This window comes from Physeter macrocephalus, chromosome 4 (genome assembly GCF_002837175.3).
Source record: "Physeter macrocephalus isolate SW-GA chromosome 4, ASM283717v5, whole genome shotgun sequence".
Classification (NCBI taxonomy): Eukaryota; Metazoa; Chordata; class Mammalia; order Artiodactyla; family Physeteridae; genus Physeter; species Physeter macrocephalus.
In genome coordinates, this window is record NC_041217.1 from 108,765,380 (window position 1) to 108,784,677 (window position 19,298).

General features: G+C 34.2%; 1 protein-coding gene and 1 long non-coding RNA gene across 2 annotated transcripts in view; one reads left to right on the forward strand and one right to left on the reverse strand.

Annotated features, from left to right (window-relative positions):
• The window catches only part of COL24A1 (collagen type XXIV alpha 1 chain), a 423,812-nt gene that overhangs the window by 287,869 nt on the left and 116,645 nt on the right, over window positions 1-19,298 (forward strand). The window contains exons 33-37 of the mRNA XM_024119550.3: window positions 8,884-8,937; window positions 13,267-13,320; window positions 13,732-13,785; window positions 15,217-15,270; window positions 15,427-15,534. Of these exons, the coding sequence (XP_023975318.1) occupies window positions 8,884-8,937; window positions 13,267-13,320; window positions 13,732-13,785; window positions 15,217-15,270; window positions 15,427-15,534 (324 nt within the window). The remainder of the gene's footprint in view (window positions 1-8,883; window positions 8,938-13,266; window positions 13,321-13,731; window positions 13,786-15,216; window positions 15,271-15,426; window positions 15,535-19,298) is intronic.
• The window catches only part of LOC112063831 (uncharacterized), a 193,665-nt gene that overhangs the window by 8,716 nt on the left and 165,651 nt on the right, over window positions 1-19,298 (reverse strand). The gene's annotated exons all lie outside the window — the stretch shown is intronic.

A 19,298-nucleotide genomic window follows, 5' to 3' on the forward strand; every position in this document is an offset into this window, starting at 1 on the left:
GCTACATATGATAAATGTTGGTAGAAGAGGATGAAACTGCAGAGATGACTGAAAGAGGTAAGAGGAAAATCAAGTATATAAGTTTGAAGTTCAGCCCCAACCATAACGTACCTTAAAATCTTCATGACAATCTTAAATTCCTTTAGAAGTATGTAAGCAAAAATATATATCTAGATTAAACCAGAAGTATAATTGACATGCTAAAATAAGAGAGAAAATGGAATCAATTAAAAGTCTTAATTTTCAAAAGAGTGGGATAAAAAGAATGGAAGACAAAAAAGAAAGAACAAGGGTAGCAATAGAAAACAGTAATAAATATAGTAGGTATGAACCCAGGGGTATCAGTAATCACTTACATGTCAATGTTCTAAATGTACCAGTTGAGAAACAGAGACACAGAGTAGAAAGAAAAACAAGACCTAACTGTCTGTTGTCTTCAAGGAATGCACTTTAAATATAAAGGCACAGATATATTAAAAGTAAAGAGATAGATAAAATGGGCAAATATCTACTAATACTAACCAAAGGAAAGCTGGAGTAGTTATATTAATTTCCAACAAAATAGACTTCAGATCAAGGACAATTATCAGGGATAAAGAGGGACATTACATAGTGATAAGTGTATCAATTCTCCAAAGACATAATAATGCTTAAAGTGTATGCATCTAACAACAGAGCATCAAATTATATGAGGCAAAAACTGATAGAACTCCAAGGATAAATAGACAAATTTACTATTTCATTTGGAGACTTCAGCACTTATCTATCAGTAATTGAGAGATCCAGCAAGCAGATAATCAGTAAGATTATAGTTGAAGTGAACACCACTATCAGGACACTGGATCTAATTGACATTTGTAGACTGCTTAATCCAGTAACAGCAGAATATACATTCTTTTCAAGTTCACATGGAATATTCACCAAGACAGACTGTGTTCTGGGTCATAAAACACACCTTACCAAATTGCAAAGAAAAGATATCATACAAAATATGCTCTTAGTCCATAATGGAATTAAACTATAAATCAATAAGAAAAACATAACTGGAAAATCTCAAACTATTTTGAGATTAAACTACACACTTCTGAATAACACTGGTTCAGAGAAGACGTCTCAAGAGAAATTTTAAAAATATTTTGAACGAAATGAAAATGGAAATACAACTTATCAAACTTTGTGGGATGCAGTGAAAGCAGTGCGTAGAGGGAAATTTATAGTATTGAATGCATATACTAGAAAAGAAGAAAGATCTAAAATCAATAACAAGCTTCCACCTTAGGAAACCAGAAAAAGAAGAGAAAATTAAATACAAAATGAGCAGAAGAAAGTAAATGATAAAAATCAGAGCAGAAATCAATTAAATTAAAAACAGGAAAAATAGAGAAAATCAGTGAAACAAAAAACTTATTCTTTTAAAAGATCAATAAAATTGGTCAAACCCCCTAGCCAGGATCATCAAGAATAAAAAAAAGAGAGAAGACACAAATTACTAATATTAGAAATGGAAGAGGGACCTTCACTACTGATCCCATGGACATTAAAAAAGGCAATAAAGGAATACTATGAATAACTCTATTCTCACAAATTTTATAACCTAGATGAAATGGACAAATTCCTTGAAAGATGTAATCTACCAAAACTCACACAAGGAAAATTTGATAATCTGAATAGGCTTATATTGATTAAAGAAATTGAGTCAACGATTAATAACCTTCCAAAACAGAAAGCACCAGGCCCAGATGGTCTTACTGGTGAATACCACCAGAGATTTAAGGAACAAAATGATACCCATTTTCTACAATCTATTCCAGAAAATAGAAACAGAAGAAATACTTCCTAACTCATTCTGTGAGGCCAGCATTACCCTAATACCAAAACCAGACAAAGCTATTACAAGAAAACTACAGACCAGTATCTCTAATGAACATATATTTTAAAATCTTCCACAAAATATTAACAAATTGAATCCACTGATATATAAAGATAATTATACACCATAACCAACTGGGATTTATCCCAGGTATGTAAGGCTAGTTCAACCTTCAAAAATCAATTAGTATAATCCATTACTTTAACAAACTAAAAAAGAAATTATATAAAATAGGTACAGAAAAATAATTTGACAAAATACAATACCCATCTATGATAAAAATCCACAGTAAACTAGGAGGAAAGGGGACTGTCCTCAGCTTTATGAAGAATATATTTTAACAACTTTATAGCTAACATCATACTTAATGATGAAATGCTAGGTGCTTTCCCCCTAAGAACAGGGAAACAAGGAAAGGATGTCCCTCTTTTTTTAAACTCCTGTTCAGCATTGGGCTGGAAGTCCTAACTAATGCAATAAAACAAGAAAAGAAAAGAAAAGAAAAGACTGGGAAAGAAGATATAAAATTGTCTTTTTTGCAGATGACATAGTTGTCTATAAAGAAAAGCCCAAAGAATTAATTAAAAAGACCAACAACCAGTCACTTTCCTATATACCAGCAATAAACAATTGGAATTTGAAATTTAAAGTACAGTACCATTTACATCAGCATCAAAAAAAAAGACATAAATCTAAAAAATATATACAAGATCTATTTGAGGAAAACTACAAAGCTCTAATCAAAGAAGATTTAATAAATGGAGAGATATTCCTTGTTCATGGATAGGAAGACTCATTGTTAGGATGTCAGTTCTTCACAACTTGATTTATAGATTTAATGCAATTCCAGTCAAAATCCTAGTGAGCTACTTTGTGGATACTGACAAACAGATACTAAAGTTCATATGGAAAGTCAAGAGACCCAGAATAGCCAACATAATATTGAAGTCAGAAGACTGGCACTACCAAACTTAAAGATTTACTATAAAGCTGCAGTAATCAAGACAGTGTAGTATTGACAAAAGATAATTGGAACAAAATGGTAAGCTCAGAAGTAGAACTCCACAAATATAGTCAATTGGTCTTTGACAAAGAACATGGGCAATTCAATGGATAGTCTTTTCAACAAATGGTACTAGAACAGCTGGATATCCACAAGCAAAAAAAATGGATTTAGACAAATACTATACATCTTTAACAAAAATTAACTCAAAATGAATCATAGACCTAAATGTAAAATGCATAACTGTGAAACTCCTAGAAGATAACAGAGGGGAAAATTTCAATGACTTTGGATTTGGCAATGAGTTTTTAGATACAACAAAACAAAAGCATGATCCATGGATCAAAAATTTGATAGGTTGGACTTCATTAAAATTAAAAAACTTCTGCTCCATGACATGTTCAGAGAATGAAGACATGCCATTACTGGGAGAAAATAATTGCAAAATACATATCTGTTAAAGGACTTGTATCCAGAATATAGAAAGAACTCTTAAAAGTCAACGATAAGAGAAACAATCCATTTAAAAAGTGGGTGAAAGATTTGAAGACACCATGCCAAATAAGACGTACAGGTGGCAAAGAAGCATATTAAGATATTCACATCGTATGTCATTAGAGAATTGCAAACTAAAACGACAATGACATTCCATTACACACCTGTAGTAATGGCTAAAATCCAAAACACTGACAATACCAAATGCTAGCAGAGATGTGGAGCAACAAGAGTTCTCATTCATTGTTGGTGGAAAGCAGCTTTGGAACACAGTTTGGCAGTTTCTTACAAAGCTAAACATACTCTTACCATGTGATTCAGCAGTCATGCTCCTTGGTGTTTAGAAATGAGTGTAAATCTTATGTCTACACAAAACCTGCACATGAATGTTTATAGCAGCTTTATTCATAGCTGCTAAAAATTGGAAGCAACCAATAATGTCCTTCAAAAGTTAAATGGATAAACAAACTGTGGTACATCCATACAGTGGACTATTATTCAGCAATAAAGAGAAATGAGCTATTAGGCCACAAAAAGACATAGAGTGACCTTTAAATACATCCCGCTAAATGAAAACAAAGCCAATCTGAAAAATCTAAATACCATATGATTCCAACTATGTGACATTCTGGAAAAGGCAAAACTATAGAGACAGTAAAGAACAGTGCTTGCCAGGGATTGGGGGAAGGGGACAAAGGATGAATCAGTGGAGGACAGGTGAATTTTAGGGCAGTGAAACTATTTTGTATGATACTGTAAAAGTGGATACATGGTATTATACATTTCTCAAAACTCAGAACTGTACAACACAGAGTGAACCCTAGGGTAAACTATGGACTTTAGTTAGTAATAAAGTGTCATTATTGGTTCATCAATTGCAACAAATCTACCATACCAATGTAAGATGTTAATAGTAGGGGAAACTGGGCAGGGGTAATATATAGGAACTCTCTGTACTTTCTGTTCAATTTTTCTGTAAACCTAAAACTTCTTTAAGAAATAAAGTCTGTTAACTAAAACAAAATATTCTAGTAAAGTCAAGCATAATTCTGTAATATGGTAGTGTATCTATCTTGTGTCTGTGTCCAACCTGCTAGGAAACACTGAAACACTGATATATGCTGAGGAACCACAAGATAAGATTACCAACTGTCACTATATCATCTAACATTATTTTAAAAGTTTTAGCTACTGTAGTGGGATATGATGCACAAATCATCATATAAGGAAATGAAAGCATTGTTATTTAGAGAAAATATAAACAAACCCAAAAGACTTATAAAACCCAAAGACAATTCTATTTTTTCAACTACTGATAGTAATATAACAGCAATACATATAATAAACAGTTTTTAAAAATCAGTTTCCCTACATACAAGTAATTAGCAGAAAATATAATAGGAAAAAGATCCCACTCAAGATAGAACATAATAACCCAAAAGACTTATAAAACCCAAAGACAATTCTATTTTTTCAACTACTGATAGTAATATAACAGCAATACATATAATAAACAGTTTTTAAAAATCAGTTTCCCTACATACAAGTAATTAGCAGAAAATATAATAGGAAAAAGATCCCACTCAAGATAGAAACAGAACATAATAATTAAGAATAACCTTAGTGAGAATTAGATGGGACACTTATGAAGAAAATTTTGAAAATTTACTGAGACCTAGAAACTGACTTAAGCAGAAAGGCAATTTATCATCTAAACAGAAGACTGATTATTTTTTAGATTAATGAATTAGTTATAATCCAATCCCATTCAAAATTCTCATTACCCATTATAAATTAGGTATGGGATTTAATTATTCTCAGTATAGCTTATAAGAATGAGCAGGTGAAACAGCTTAATATTTTAAGAAGAGGAAGACTACTGCTACTAGATATTAAAAGAAATAATAAAGACAGAATAATCAATTCCTGCGACATTGATCCATCTAGATTTACAGACGTGGGACAAAAAAAGGTAGTTTTTCAATAACCAAGAATATAAAAGAACTTAATATTGATAGGGACAACATTACACATCAGGAGGGAAGATAAGAATTAAAAATGATGCTAGAGGGGCTTCCCTGGAGGCGCAGTGGTTGAGAGTCCGCCTGCCGATGCAGGGGACGCGGGTTCCTGCCCCGGTCCGGGAAGATCCCGCATGCCGCGGAGCGTCTGGGCCCGTGAGCCACGGCCGCTGAGCCTGTGCTCCGCAATGGGAGAGGCCACAGCAGTGAGAGGCCCGCGTACCACAAAAAAAAAAAAAAAAAAAAAGTGATGCTAGAATAATTGCATCACCCTTTCTAATCAGTTCAACCAATGTTTGTTGAGTGCCTACTATATATTAAGGACTGTGCTGGATTCTAAGGGGCTTATTGTTAAGCCATGAAGAGTTTACAGTTATTAGAGATATAGGTAACACGGTAAAAAAAATCATTTCAACATATTAGGATAAATGCTAAAATAGAGATTAATTTACAGTCCTGAATGAGCACAAAGGAGATACACTTAGCCCAAGCTGGGTTTCACAGAAGACTTGATTTAGGAAATGACACTTGGTCTGAATAATGGATAAATTAGTAACCAGGTAAACAGGGTAGAAAGAGCACTCCAGGTGAATGGAACAGTATGAGGAAAGACATGGAGGCATGAAACAGCCTGATATTTTCAGGGGACTTTAATCAGTTGCGTTCACTAGAGCATAAAGTGAAAGGTAGGAAGTGTTGCTATTTGGTTAAAAGAGTTTGTTTGATACCTCACACAGTACATCACAACAATGGTTTAAAAAGATAAGTATTTTAAAACCATAAGTAACAAAAGAGTAGGTGAAAATTTTTAATGGGAATAGATGTTTTAAACTTAAATATGGTAGAAAAAGACTGGACAGGTTTAACTACATACAAATTTTAAACTTCTCCTATTCAGATTTTTTAAAAAATACTAAAAGATTTAAGGAGCTACATTAAATGTTAAGTGGGTCAAGTGGTTATTTTGGGTCATTTTTACTTTTATGTATTTCCAGGTGTTCTACAGTGAGATTATTTAGGGGTTAAAAGTTATCTTTAACATTATGTTTTTAAAATAAAATGACAAACCACAAACTGGGCAGATGTTAGCAGTAAAATAGGGCAGAAAAAAGTTAATGTCTGCAACACATAAAGAACTCTACAAATTTTTTTAAATGACCCCCCAAATACATGGGCAAAGGACATGATCAGTCAACATGTAGAATATTACAGATAGCTGATAAACAAATGACAAAAAGAATATTCAACCTCACTGGTAGTCAAGCATATATACATATTAAGATACCAGATTGTCCATCAAATTAATGAAGAATTAAAAAAATAATATTCTGTGCTAGGATGAATTCAATGAAATAGATTCTAATTTTATACATTGTTTGTGGAACGTTAATTATTGCAGCCTTTCTGGAAATTGACTTCACTTTATGACCAAATAACGCTACATTTCAGACTCTATTCCAGGGGTGGAAATGCAGAATGCATACAAAGACTACTGCACAAAGATGTTTCTCTCAGTGTGTTTATAATAGGGTAAAACTACATTCTGAAGAGAATCCATGAATTTTAAAATATTATACATAATATTTAATAAGCCATAATTGAAAAACATTAGTGATCTCTTAATACCTTTAATGGCTGTGCTATTGAGTAGGAACAACATATGTGATGCTTACATACCAACCTTATAATTCTGTTATTCATATACTTAACTATTCGACAGTGTCATCTGATGTTACAGACTTTAACATTCACTTATAGTCTAATATGCATATAATAAATTCTATAAAGCAAAATTTTACTGTAAAGAAGACTTATAAACAATATAAATGTCTAGCATTAAGAAAATGATTAAATTATGGTACTGCAGAATGTTAGATGGAATATAATATTATGTAGCCATTGAACAATTTTGTTATGAAATATTTACAGTAACATGGTAAAATATTTATATTTCAAATAGAATCTTAAACATAAAACAGATATAGTTAGGGGCTTCCCTGGTGGTACAGTGGTTAGGAGTCTGCCTGCCAATGCAGGGGACGCGGGTTCAAGCTCTGGTCCAGGAGGATCCCACATGCTGCGGAGCAAATGAGCCCGTACGCTGCAGCTACTGAGCCTGCGCTCTAGAACTCGCGAGCCACGACTGCTGAGGCCCGTGCACCTGGAGCCTGTGTGCCTGGAGCCCGTGCTCTGCAGCAAGAGAAGCCACCACAATGAGAAGCCCGCGCACCACAACGAAGAGTGGCTCTTGCTCACCACCACCAGAGAAAAGACTGCGCGCAGCAACAAAGACCCAACGCAGCCAAAAATAAAATAAATTAAATTAAATTAATTAATTAAAAAAAACAGATATAGTTATTTATAAGTATGCTCCTACAAAAGAAGTAGAAGGAAATATGCAAGTATATTTAGTGTCATCTCTGTATGGTAGGATTATGGATTATTTACTTAATCTGGGGTTTTTTGTACTTTCAATACTTTTCAAATATTTTAAAATGGACATTAATGTAACAACTTAGAAAAACAGTTTAAGATAACCAACCATACCACATTTTTTCCCCATTAACACATTTTTTTAAAAGTGAGGTGTTCACAAAATTGTGATGGTGTACAAACTCATAGAATTTTAACTATCTTGTTATATTCTGAATCTTAAAAAAAACACCTTCTTTATACTGTCTTTCCAGAAAGACCAAAAAATTCAAACAGCTTCTTTAGATGGCTGGGCAAATAGCATTAAATTGTAGTTTCTAAATAAGTGTTAATCTATCTAGAGTAATTCTAGACAGTTAAATGGGTTCACACACTAGGATCCTTTAGGTTTAGCAATTTAATGTTTAGGCCATAAGCTAATTATTCAGTGTTTGTTTACTTATAATTACACTATTCAGTATTACAGGGGAAAAGATCTCCGTAAAGGTCCCGCATACATTTTATTGCTCCTTAGTGATTATGCCATGTAAACATTGTTACATTTATTCATATGAAACAGAGGAATTGTTCAACTGGACTCACTACTATGATAAAGTATGACATTAAGCAAACTCAAGCATATTTTTATTTCATTGGAAACCATATATTTGCTTCTTTAAAAATGCTGTTTTGTTTGTCATATGTTTTTCAGGAATATTAAGTGGATCTATAATTGTCCTACCCATTAAATAAGATAACTCTGAAAGCCCTTGGTGCTATATTTCATAATTATTAGATGTTAGATAAATGTTTATTGAATGAATGCATGAATTGGGGAATGAAAGAATAAAAGGCACCGTCCTTTCTTTCCTTTCCTTTTCTTTTGAATCCAAACAAAGCTTAATATTAGTGACAAAAAAAAGATGAATCAACTAAAGATTTAATTTTGTTTATACAGAGTAAAGTAATACATTGATAAATGTATTATGTGTTATATTACATATGATATAATTATATGCATATGTTAATTGAAATATAGAGTACATTTTAATTCTCACATCCTAAATTTTGTTTTAATATAGGGACCACGAGGACTGCAAGGTGATGTTGGACCTCCTGGAGAAATGGGTGCTGAGGTAATTTTTCTTGGGGCTCTTTCTTGTTAGTTCATCAATACTCAATACTTTTTGTAAGACTCCTCTTAAGGTAAGTTGATATCTTAGGTATATATATTTTGAAGAATAATTTTATAGTGTTTTGTTTCATATTCAGGAAACAAAACCTAAAATTCTGTTAAAACCAGGGATAACTGTTGTATGAACCTAATTTTATGCATATAAAATTCCCTTAACAGTTCATTTAAATGACAGAACAAAAAGTGAATAAAACTTTCCCTTCACTGATTTAGAGTTAACTTTGATAACCCTTCATTCCATTATAGAAGAATATTGAAAAGTGACTCTTAGTCAAGATATATTTTAGAATAATAAACCATACTTGTTATAACTATAAAATCCAATTACTTCATTTCTTTTGTTTGTTAACTTTAGCCCTAAAAAATTAGGCATAAATTCTCTCCTCCCTTGGCTTCTGTGAAACTGCTCCCTCTTGATTCTGCTTTTTACCTTCTGATTAGCCTCAGTCTTGATGGGAAGCTGTCCTTCCTCTTCCTCAGCTTACAATCATATTACCGCATAGACTTTAATTACCAATATTATTCTGATAGCTCTCAGCTTGATAGCTCTAACTCATGCCTATCTCCTTGGGGCTCCAGTTATTGATTTCCCGTTGTCTTTTATGTATGCACCTAGGTATCCCACAAACATCTCAAATTCAAAATATCTAAACCAAACCCATCGCTTTCCCACTGTTATTCCTCTTTTTATTCTCATCTCACTGAAAGATATCCCTTATGCCCAGTAACCCCAAACTGAGAGTCATCCTAGACTCCTCTTCCTCCTTCATCCTGTTCAGTCAGCTATCTTTTCCCTTTGAATAAGCTCCCACTAATGTCTCACCTCCATCCTTTCCTTTACGTCCCCATTGCCAGTGCTCCAGTCCTCTGCTCTAATTCCATGTCTCCTCCAACTACCATTATTCCTTAGCTACTTGCAGCCAGTTTACCTTTGCCATATCATTCTTGTCCTTGAAATTTTTCAATGGCTCTCATAGCCTTCAATAAAATGCCAATTTCTTAACATGATAATGCTCTGCATTGTCTAATGTCTGCAGACCTGTTCAACCACATTCCAGTAGAACTTTTCTCCTCCTCTAATTCCACGATTATGCCATGCTTTCTTGCGGTGTACTATGTATCCACTGGGAGTCCAAGGGTGGCTGAGATATGGTCCCTGACGCCTTTAGCAGTTTATAATCTATTCCAGAAGATAATCATGTAAAAGATCATCATACTTCCATCTGTTAGACCCAGTGATGGAGACACAGGGCATTATAAGAGTACAGCAACGGGTATGTAACCTTACATGGATAAGGGGAAAAAGAAGACTTGTCTGCGTTGAGGCGGGGGGAGGGTAATGAGTTTTAAGGAATGAGTATGAGTTAGCCATATGAAAAGAGGGAATAAGGATATGGCGATTCCAGAAAAAGGGGTAGTATGAGTAGGAACATGCAAACATGAGGCAGTATGGATTCTTTGATGCTTAAAGTCAAAACAAGATGTGATGATAGATGAAATTACAGAGAAATGGTTAGATCAAATGAAAAATCTTATATACTCTGTTAAGAAGCTTGAACTTTTCATCTTACGGGCTACAGTAAGTCATTGTGAGGTAGACATAGGGCAGTGATAAAGTCAGATTTGTATTTTTGGAAGATCATTTTAGCAGCCTCAAGGAAGATGTATTTGAGAAGACAAGAGTGCAGACATACATACCTTCTAAAACGCTGTTGCATTCAACTAGTTAAGAAACAATGGAGGTCCGAACTAAAGTAGTCAGCATAAGTAAGAAGGGGATGTATTTGAGAAATGTTTGTTACATAAATTCTGGAGAACCTGCATATTTGTGGGATATGGAAAGTAAAGGGGAAAGAGAAGTCAAAAATTATTTCCAGATTTCAACAGGATGGATGGCAATATCTTTTCCTGAGACAAGAAAAGAAGAATGTTAGTCATAATCTGCTACTCTGCCCAAGGTAAATGGTTAACAGGTAGCAGACCTTGGCTTTGAATTCACATCTGATTCAAAAGCCAATGCTGAAAACCTATACTATGCCACATCCATCCTCTGAGTCTAAAAAAAGCAGAGGAAAGTCATACCTCATAACTTGAAATTTTTTTTTTTAACAGGGTAGGAGAGAAGAATCTGTCGTGATAAGGATAGGGGTTGAGCATATTTTCTATTGAGGAAAATATTCTGGTTTAGAATAGTGGTTGAGGATAATGGAAGAGGGAAATGACTAAAGACATGTAAAAGCAGATATACCTTAGTAAAAGTAAAACTGAAGTAGGAGACTTTGAATTTACGTTATATTAATAATAATGATGTTAATAATAGGTAACAACGTCAGAGAACTTTCTATGTTCCTAGCAGTATTTACGTAATTTACCATATTAATGAATTCTCACAATACCCTGTGAGGTAATGCAATTATCCTCATTCTACAGATGAGGAAACTAAGACATGAAATGGTTAAGCAACTTGTTCAAGAGCAATAGCTGGTAGTAGTGGTAGAGCCCACATTTAAATTTAGGCAGTCTTTCTCTGCAACCCATTCTCTTAGTCACTATGCCTCTCAATATGTAATGAAGCCACTTTGCACAAGAGTGTAATTTTTCCATTGATGTTCAACTGGAAACAGAAATGGAGAAGGCAATTTAAAGCGCTAATCCAAGATTGGCATAAGAAAAGAGGTACCACAGAGATCAGAAGATCAACTATTGGATTTAGCCTAAGAATAAAAGAAGCCAAGAGGAGCTGACAGATTGGGTGAAACTGGGGAATAGACGAGGTCTAGGAGATTAAAAGCAATTTTGATGTGTGGAAGAAGTCCTGAGAGAGTTGGAATTCTCTCTTGAGAGAGAATTTTAACCTTAAGTTAGGATATTAAATTCTATAATTTCTGAGGCAGAGCAGAAACTCAGGCAGTCTCACTTCATAGTCCTTCCTCTTAAGTACTGTGATACACTGCCCCTTATAACAGTAAAGTCACAAAGGTAACCAACAGAAAATTTTAAATAATATAACTATTTTAAAATCGGTGAAATGATGGTAAAATGGAGGGAGTTTTAAGGGAACTAAACTTTTAGCAAGGTAATACATCAAGAATTAGAGGTAGATTTCTTGGTTATAGAAATAACCATTAGGAGAACTAAAAATGAATTGTTTTATAAAGTAGTTGCCTCTGAGGAATGGGGCTGGGGCTTTTCATTATAAGTCCGTCTGTACTATTGTGCCTGTATAGCTTTTATTTTGGAAAAAGCAAAGCGAGTCTGGATTGTGGAAGCTGAGTCAAAATGGAAAATTGAACTTCTCATCTAAAATACTGTAACAACATAAGAGATATTTTAATCTCTAATAATTATTAGGAAGGTTATCACCGATGGATCAGAACTATTGAGGAATCCCTGGAAGACAGAAAACAAACAGGAAACTTCTGGTCAAGATAGTATCATAGGTTAATGGCTTTAAACTACCCCTCTACTCTGAAAACATGGGGATTATAGAATGCATATGTATGTATTTATAATTGTGTGTGTATAAGTACACATATATACATACACACACATAGAGTAAGTGAAGAGAGTGAGGAAGTAGAGAAGGGAGAGGCAGGCATAGTATTCTCAAAAACAAGATAAATGTCTCCAAGAGAAAAAAAAAACAAAACAATACAACAGCAATTATAGGAGCTCGAAGCTTATAAATAGCCAGAGGTTGCAAGAAGTTATATGTTTTCAAGATAAAAGCTTCAACCAAAATCTTCCCAACTGGACCCACCCATGAAAGGGGCGTGGGGAAAAAATGCCATATATATGTATATATATAATTCATATCTTCTTTGTGTGATATATTTTATAAAACCAATAAAGAAAATGGAATTGTTTTCAAGAAGTGTATTCCAAGAGGGATCAACATAAATAGATGGGAAGAATAGAAAGTGAAAAACACAGAGAATAGTAAGGGTATGAGGGTAGAAAATTAGAAGAGGAAATGGGAAGTAGTTTGTCTTGACCAAAGATTAAAGGACGAGAGGAAGGATTAGAAGAAACTGGTTTAAGCAGTCCTGATTTCTGGTGGTGTTGTTTTAGCATTTGAACTGTTAAACGGTCCCAGAAATTATCTGGTCTTACACCATGAAATTTATAAAGGAGGAGCAAAAATCCTTTCCTGGACATAGATATCCCATTCTTGGGCTGAAAATTACTTCCATCTTCTTATGAGGTTGTTATTGCCTTTATGTTGGTGAAGGAATGTGTACAAACAATGTGTCGAATCATTCTATTCTAGGGACCTTCAGGTATTGAGGGAGAATCTGGTCTTCAAGGAGAGCCAGGTGCAAAGGTAACCTTCCTAAATAGTAAAGGAGAAGGTCTCTAAACTTTCACCATTGACTCCCCGATGTTTGCAATATTTTGGCAAACAGCCACCATCGTGGAAGCAGGTAAAGGACAGCAGATAAAAATGGAAAGTGTTCTCAAATGAGCCAGAATAAAATATTACTCAGAAAAAAATATTATTTGTCTCTCTATATATGCAGATAAGTATGTGTGTGTATATCTATACACACACATATATATACAGCTATATATGGGAGGGAATAAAAATGAAAAAGCAAAATATTATAAATAAGTTAATCTGAAGAAAAGGAAAAAATAGTGTTTTGGAACCCCTGTCTTCATGATATACCCTCCATAACTATTAGACATGCAGTTTTAGTAGAAAAGAGTTTAATCTTTCCCTTTGTTTCTTCAGGGAGATGTTGGACCTGCAGGCAGTGTTGGAGTGGCTGGGGAACCAGGGTTACGGGTACGTGCCTACTAGAAACCATTTTAATGCACTGGCCCTCCTATTTTAGAGACTCAAAACTCAGCCTAAATACTTCAAAGATTGTATAGTAAACTCTACTGGTGCATTATAGAAAATGTTTGTCTTTATTTCATAATTTCAAAAGCTGCATTGTAATTTAGTAGCATTGAGAGTCCTAACTACACACATCCTTTTCCTCAGAATCAGATGTACTCAGCAGAATCCTTGCCAAATGTGTGGAGTCACTGTGATCGTCACTAATGTTAGCATGAAGAAGAAATTCACAAATACTAGTGATCAACTCTCATGCTATTTCCGGACCTAACAAGACAGACAGACATTGAAATCTAATTTGTGTTTAGAAAAACAACAACAAAAAACTAGAGTCATGCAAAGTTAACAAGATTCAAAGAAATAACTGTAGATAATTGTGATGAGATAGCTTACAGAAGTTATTCTAATATAGACAGTGGTTAATTTAAGCTGTGGTTAAGTTTTTTCCAAGATAACAGGGACCAAGATAATTTTAAGACATTTGTTTACTAAAAGGTAAAGTTGGGAGATGTATTTTGAATTCGATTTCTTTCTTGTTCATTTTCCCTTTTTTTTCAGGGGGGTGGGAAGTATGAGGTCAGGATAATGGAAGTGTCAGCAGTTGGAGCAATGAGCAACTGTGAAGACGCACTGATTAATTTACTTTTAAATAGTTCAGGTGGCAAGAGAGCCAGTACTTCTTTAATAGCTTCATAAATTGTGGCTCTACATTTCTACAAGTTGTGTGTCTAGAAGACAACTTCCAAATATACCAGGGCCTTGATAGTCACCTCTTCTCTGTAAGGGAGATAATACAGACCCTAAAAATCTGGTACACTGATTTTAACTGAATTAAGTTGTATTAATCCATGTAAATTAAGAAAAGCAAGATACTATAATTTTGGGCTTCCCTGGTGGCACAGTGGTTGAGAGTCCGCCTGCCATACAATTGGATAAAAAAAAAAGGGGGTCTTTAGACAGCAGGATGGGACAGGACAGGCGAAGCAAAGCAAATGCCACCAGAAAGGGGAAAAAGATACTATAAGTTTATGAAATTCAGTATTTACAGTCTTTGAACTAAGAAACATAGGTATAGCTGTCTAAATATCCAAAGCTACCAAGTGAATACATATTACCTTTAATTAACTAAAAGTTATTAATATTCTGAGACCATCTTGTGTTTGAATTTACAGTGCTATGACTCTTTAAATCATCTTCAGAGTTATTCCAGGCAAATTAAATCATGTTCATTATACTTTCATATACTCCTTATAAATAAAGTAGAAGTAGGAATAAATGTATATAAACCTGCTACTTCTCTAGATACCAGGGGCAAAAAATAAATTTAGATAAATGATTTAGCGAAATAATAAATCTTACGTTTCTGCTACCAAATAGGGTGAACCAGGAGCTGCTGGAGAAGAAGGTCTCCAGGGTAAAGATGGAGTAAAGGTAAATTATACTTTTAACATTATGATTAAGGTAAATGTTTTTGAGAAATCTTTCAAATATTACACGTAATTTTTAACGTGCCAACAAAAATCTCTTATTGCATGGCATAATTATTTTACTACTTTCCCTTTCTCAAAAATTTTTACTGGGTTACAGGGGAACCCAGGAAGAAGGGGACTTCCTGGAGAGGATGGAGAAAAAGGAGAGACAGGCTTACCAGGGACCACAGGGTCCCTGGGTGGACCAGGTGTAATGGGTCCTCCGGTGAGTACTGCTGGGTTCAATACTCAGTGAACTCAGTCCTCTACACACACACACACACACACACACACACACAAGTGTGAGCCATACACACACATTCTTGACCCCCTTATGTGTCCATTTGGTATTTGAAGGTGTGGAACTATGGCTTGAGTAAAGAACAAACCAGGGACTGATTATCAGCCTTCCTAACATCCAAGGAAAAAAGATACTTTTCCCATGTGTCACATATGCTATTGAACTTCTTCATTTTTTTTCTCACTTTATTGTGATGTAATTGACATGTATTATATAAGTTATATAAGTTTACAGTACATGACCTGTTGATTTGTTATGTATAAATATTGCTAAATGATTACCATAATAAGTTTAGTTAGCACATCTATCACCTCACATAGTTGCCTTTTTGTGTGTGTGGTGAGAATTTTTAAGAGTTACTGTCTGCATCTTTCAAGTACACAATGCAGTGTTGTTAACTGTAGTCACCATGCTGTACATTAGATCTCCAGAGCTTATTCATCTTATAACTGGAAATTTGTACCCTTTGACCACCTTCACCTATTCTTCCCATCTCTTCACCCCTGGCAACACCAAACAACTCTGTTTCTATGAGTTCTTATGAGTTTCTTTAGGTAATACATATTCATGAGATCATACAGTATTTGTCTTTCTCTGACTTATTGCACAAGCATAATGCTTTCAAGGTCTATCCATGTTGTTTCAAATAGCAGAATTTCCTTCTTTTTATGACTGAATAATATTACATTGTATACATAGAGAACATATATATGTGTGTGTATATGATCACATTTTTTCAAATATTAGTTGACCTTATATGCATGGGTTTATTTCTGGGCTCTTGATTCTCTTCTTTTGGTCTATATATCTGTTTTAATGCTGGTACCATACTGTTTTGGTTAATATAGTTTTGTATTGATATAGTCTGAAATTAGGAAGTGTGATGCCTCCAGCCTTGTTCTTCTTTCTCAAGATTGTTTTAGCTATTCGGTGTCTTTTATGGTTCCATGAAAATTTTAGAATTGCTTTTTTCTATTTTGATTAAAAAAAAAAGTGCCTGGAATCTTGATAGGGATTATTCTGAATCTGTAGATTGCTTTGGATAGTATGGACATTTTAACAATATGTGAAAATGAGATATTTTTCCATTTATTTGTATTTTCTTCAGTTTCTTTCATCAGTGTCTTCTAGTCTTCAGTGTATAGATATTTTACCTCCTGGGTTATATTTATTCTAAGTATTTTATTGTTTTTGATGCTACTGTAAATGGGATTATTTTCTTTATTTCTTTTTCAGATAATTTGTTGTTAGTGTATGGAAATATGACTGGGTTTTTGTAGGTCTGTATGACAGACTCTAGGTCCATCCACCTCACTTCAAATAACTCAATTTCATTTCCTTTTATGGCTGAGTAATATTCCATTGTATATATGTGCCACATCTTCTTTATCCATTCATTTGTCGATGGACACTTAGGTTGCTTCCATGTCCTGGCTATTGTAAATACAGCTGCAAAAATAGTTCTAAAAGGGAAGTTTATAGTGATAAATTCCACATTAGAAAAGGGAAAGACCTCAAATAAGTAACCTAACTTTACTCTTCAAGGAAGTGGAAGAAGAAGAACAAAATAAGGCCAAAGTTAGCAAGAAGGAAGTGATAAAGATTAGAGCAGGAATAAGAGAAATAGAGGATAGGAAAACAATAGAAAAAATTAATAAGAGTTGGTTTTTAAAAATGGTAAACAGTGGAAGTTGTGCACCATCATTCACACTGTAAGACCTTAACATGAAACTGCAGCCCAAAGGTCTAACAGCACTGTAGAGTGTATAGGCATGTACATACATGGCCACTGTCTGCAAGATGCTTTAGTGGAATGTTATATCCAAAGTTAGATCTAAAGTTGGAAGCCTCTTCTCTTGCAATGTCTGCTAAAGAATGAGCATCTGCCAACAAACCTGCTACTGCCATTCCAACATGCCGATCAACATTAAAAAGTCGTTTGTTAGCACCTTCTTCCTAAAATTTAGAAAGGAATAATTTTTCTACCCCAAAGACAACGCCATCTTTATATCTGATTCCAATAGCTGTACTACTATTTTCCACAGGCTTCATAGCATACTCAACTTGAAAAACTCTTCCATCAGGAGACAATGTAGAGGCTGACAGGTCATACCCAGTGCCGATTGAGCTCATCATGCTAAAACCACTGGGACACCTAGGGCTTCAAGGTCTGAGGAATATTTTTTAATTTCCATGTATTTGTGAGTTTTACAACTTTTCTCTCCTGTTGTTGATTTCTAGTTTCATACCATTGTGGCTGGAAGATACTTGATATAATTTCTATCTAACTGTATTTATAGAGACTTGTATTGTGGCCTTACATATGATCTATCTACAAAAATGTTCCATGTGAACATTTTTACATTTTTTGAGAAGAATGTGTATTCTGCTACTGTTGGATGGAATGTTCTTTATATGTCCATTACATCTATTTGGCCTGTAGTGTTGTTCAAATCTTGTTTCCTTATTAATTTTCTGTCTGGTAGATGTAGCCATTTTAGAGAGTAGGATATTAAAGTCCCCAAACAAGATAGTATTGCTGCTTATTTCTCCTTTTATTTCTGTTAGTATTTACTTTATATATTTAGATACTCCAATGTTTGGCACATAAATATTTATAATTATTATATATTACAATTAATTGACCCATTTATCATTATTAATGACCTTCCTTGTCTCTTGTGACTGTTTTCAGCTTAAAATCTATTTTATCTGATATAAGTATAGCTATCCCTGCTTTCTTTTGGTTACCATTTGCCTGAAATATCTTTCCTCATCCCTTCTCTCTCAGTGTTTGTGTGTCCTTAAAGCTTAAGTGAGTCTCTTGTAGGAAGCACATAGCTGGGTCTCTTTTTTTAAATCCTTTCAGTCATTCTGTCTTTTGATTGGATAAGTTAATCCATTTACAATTAAAGTAATTATTGATAAGTAAGGACTTCCTATTCCCATTGTGCTCATTGTTTGCTGATTCTTTTACAGACTCTTACTTCATTGCTTCCTCACTTGCCCTTTTCCTTTGTGATTTTTGGACTTTTGTAGCAGTGTGCCTTGAATTCTTTATCATAATCTTGTGTATCTACTACATGTTTTTCCTTTGCGGCTCACATAAAATAGATTACAATTCTAACATCATAGTTTAAGCAGATAAAACTTAACTTTGATATCATACAGAAACTTTATGTGTTTACTTCTTTCTCCCCCCTCACATTTTAGGTTATTGATGTTACAGTTTAATCTTTTTATATTCTTTATCCAATAACAAATTATTCTAGTTATGGTTATTTTTGTTGTTGTTGTTGTTATTTTTGTTTTCTAAAATAATGGGTTCATTGAGATGTAATGCACATACCATAAAATTCACGTTTAAAGTGTACAATTTAGTGGTTTATAGTACATTCAAAAAGTTGTGCAATCGTAACGACTGTCTAATTCCAGAACATTTTCATCGTGCCAAAAACAAACCCTGTACCCACTACCAGTCATTCCCCATTCTCCCCTTCGCCTACCCTCTGGCAACCACTAATTTACTCTCTGTCTCTGTAGATTTTCCTATTCTGGACTATGTTTAACTTTTTGAAGTGTAAAAAAGAATTCTTTCTTTCTTTTTTTTTTTTTACAACCCACCCCCCGCCACTTTCCCCCCTTGGTGTCCATACGTGTGTTCTCTACATCTGTGTCTCAATTTCTGC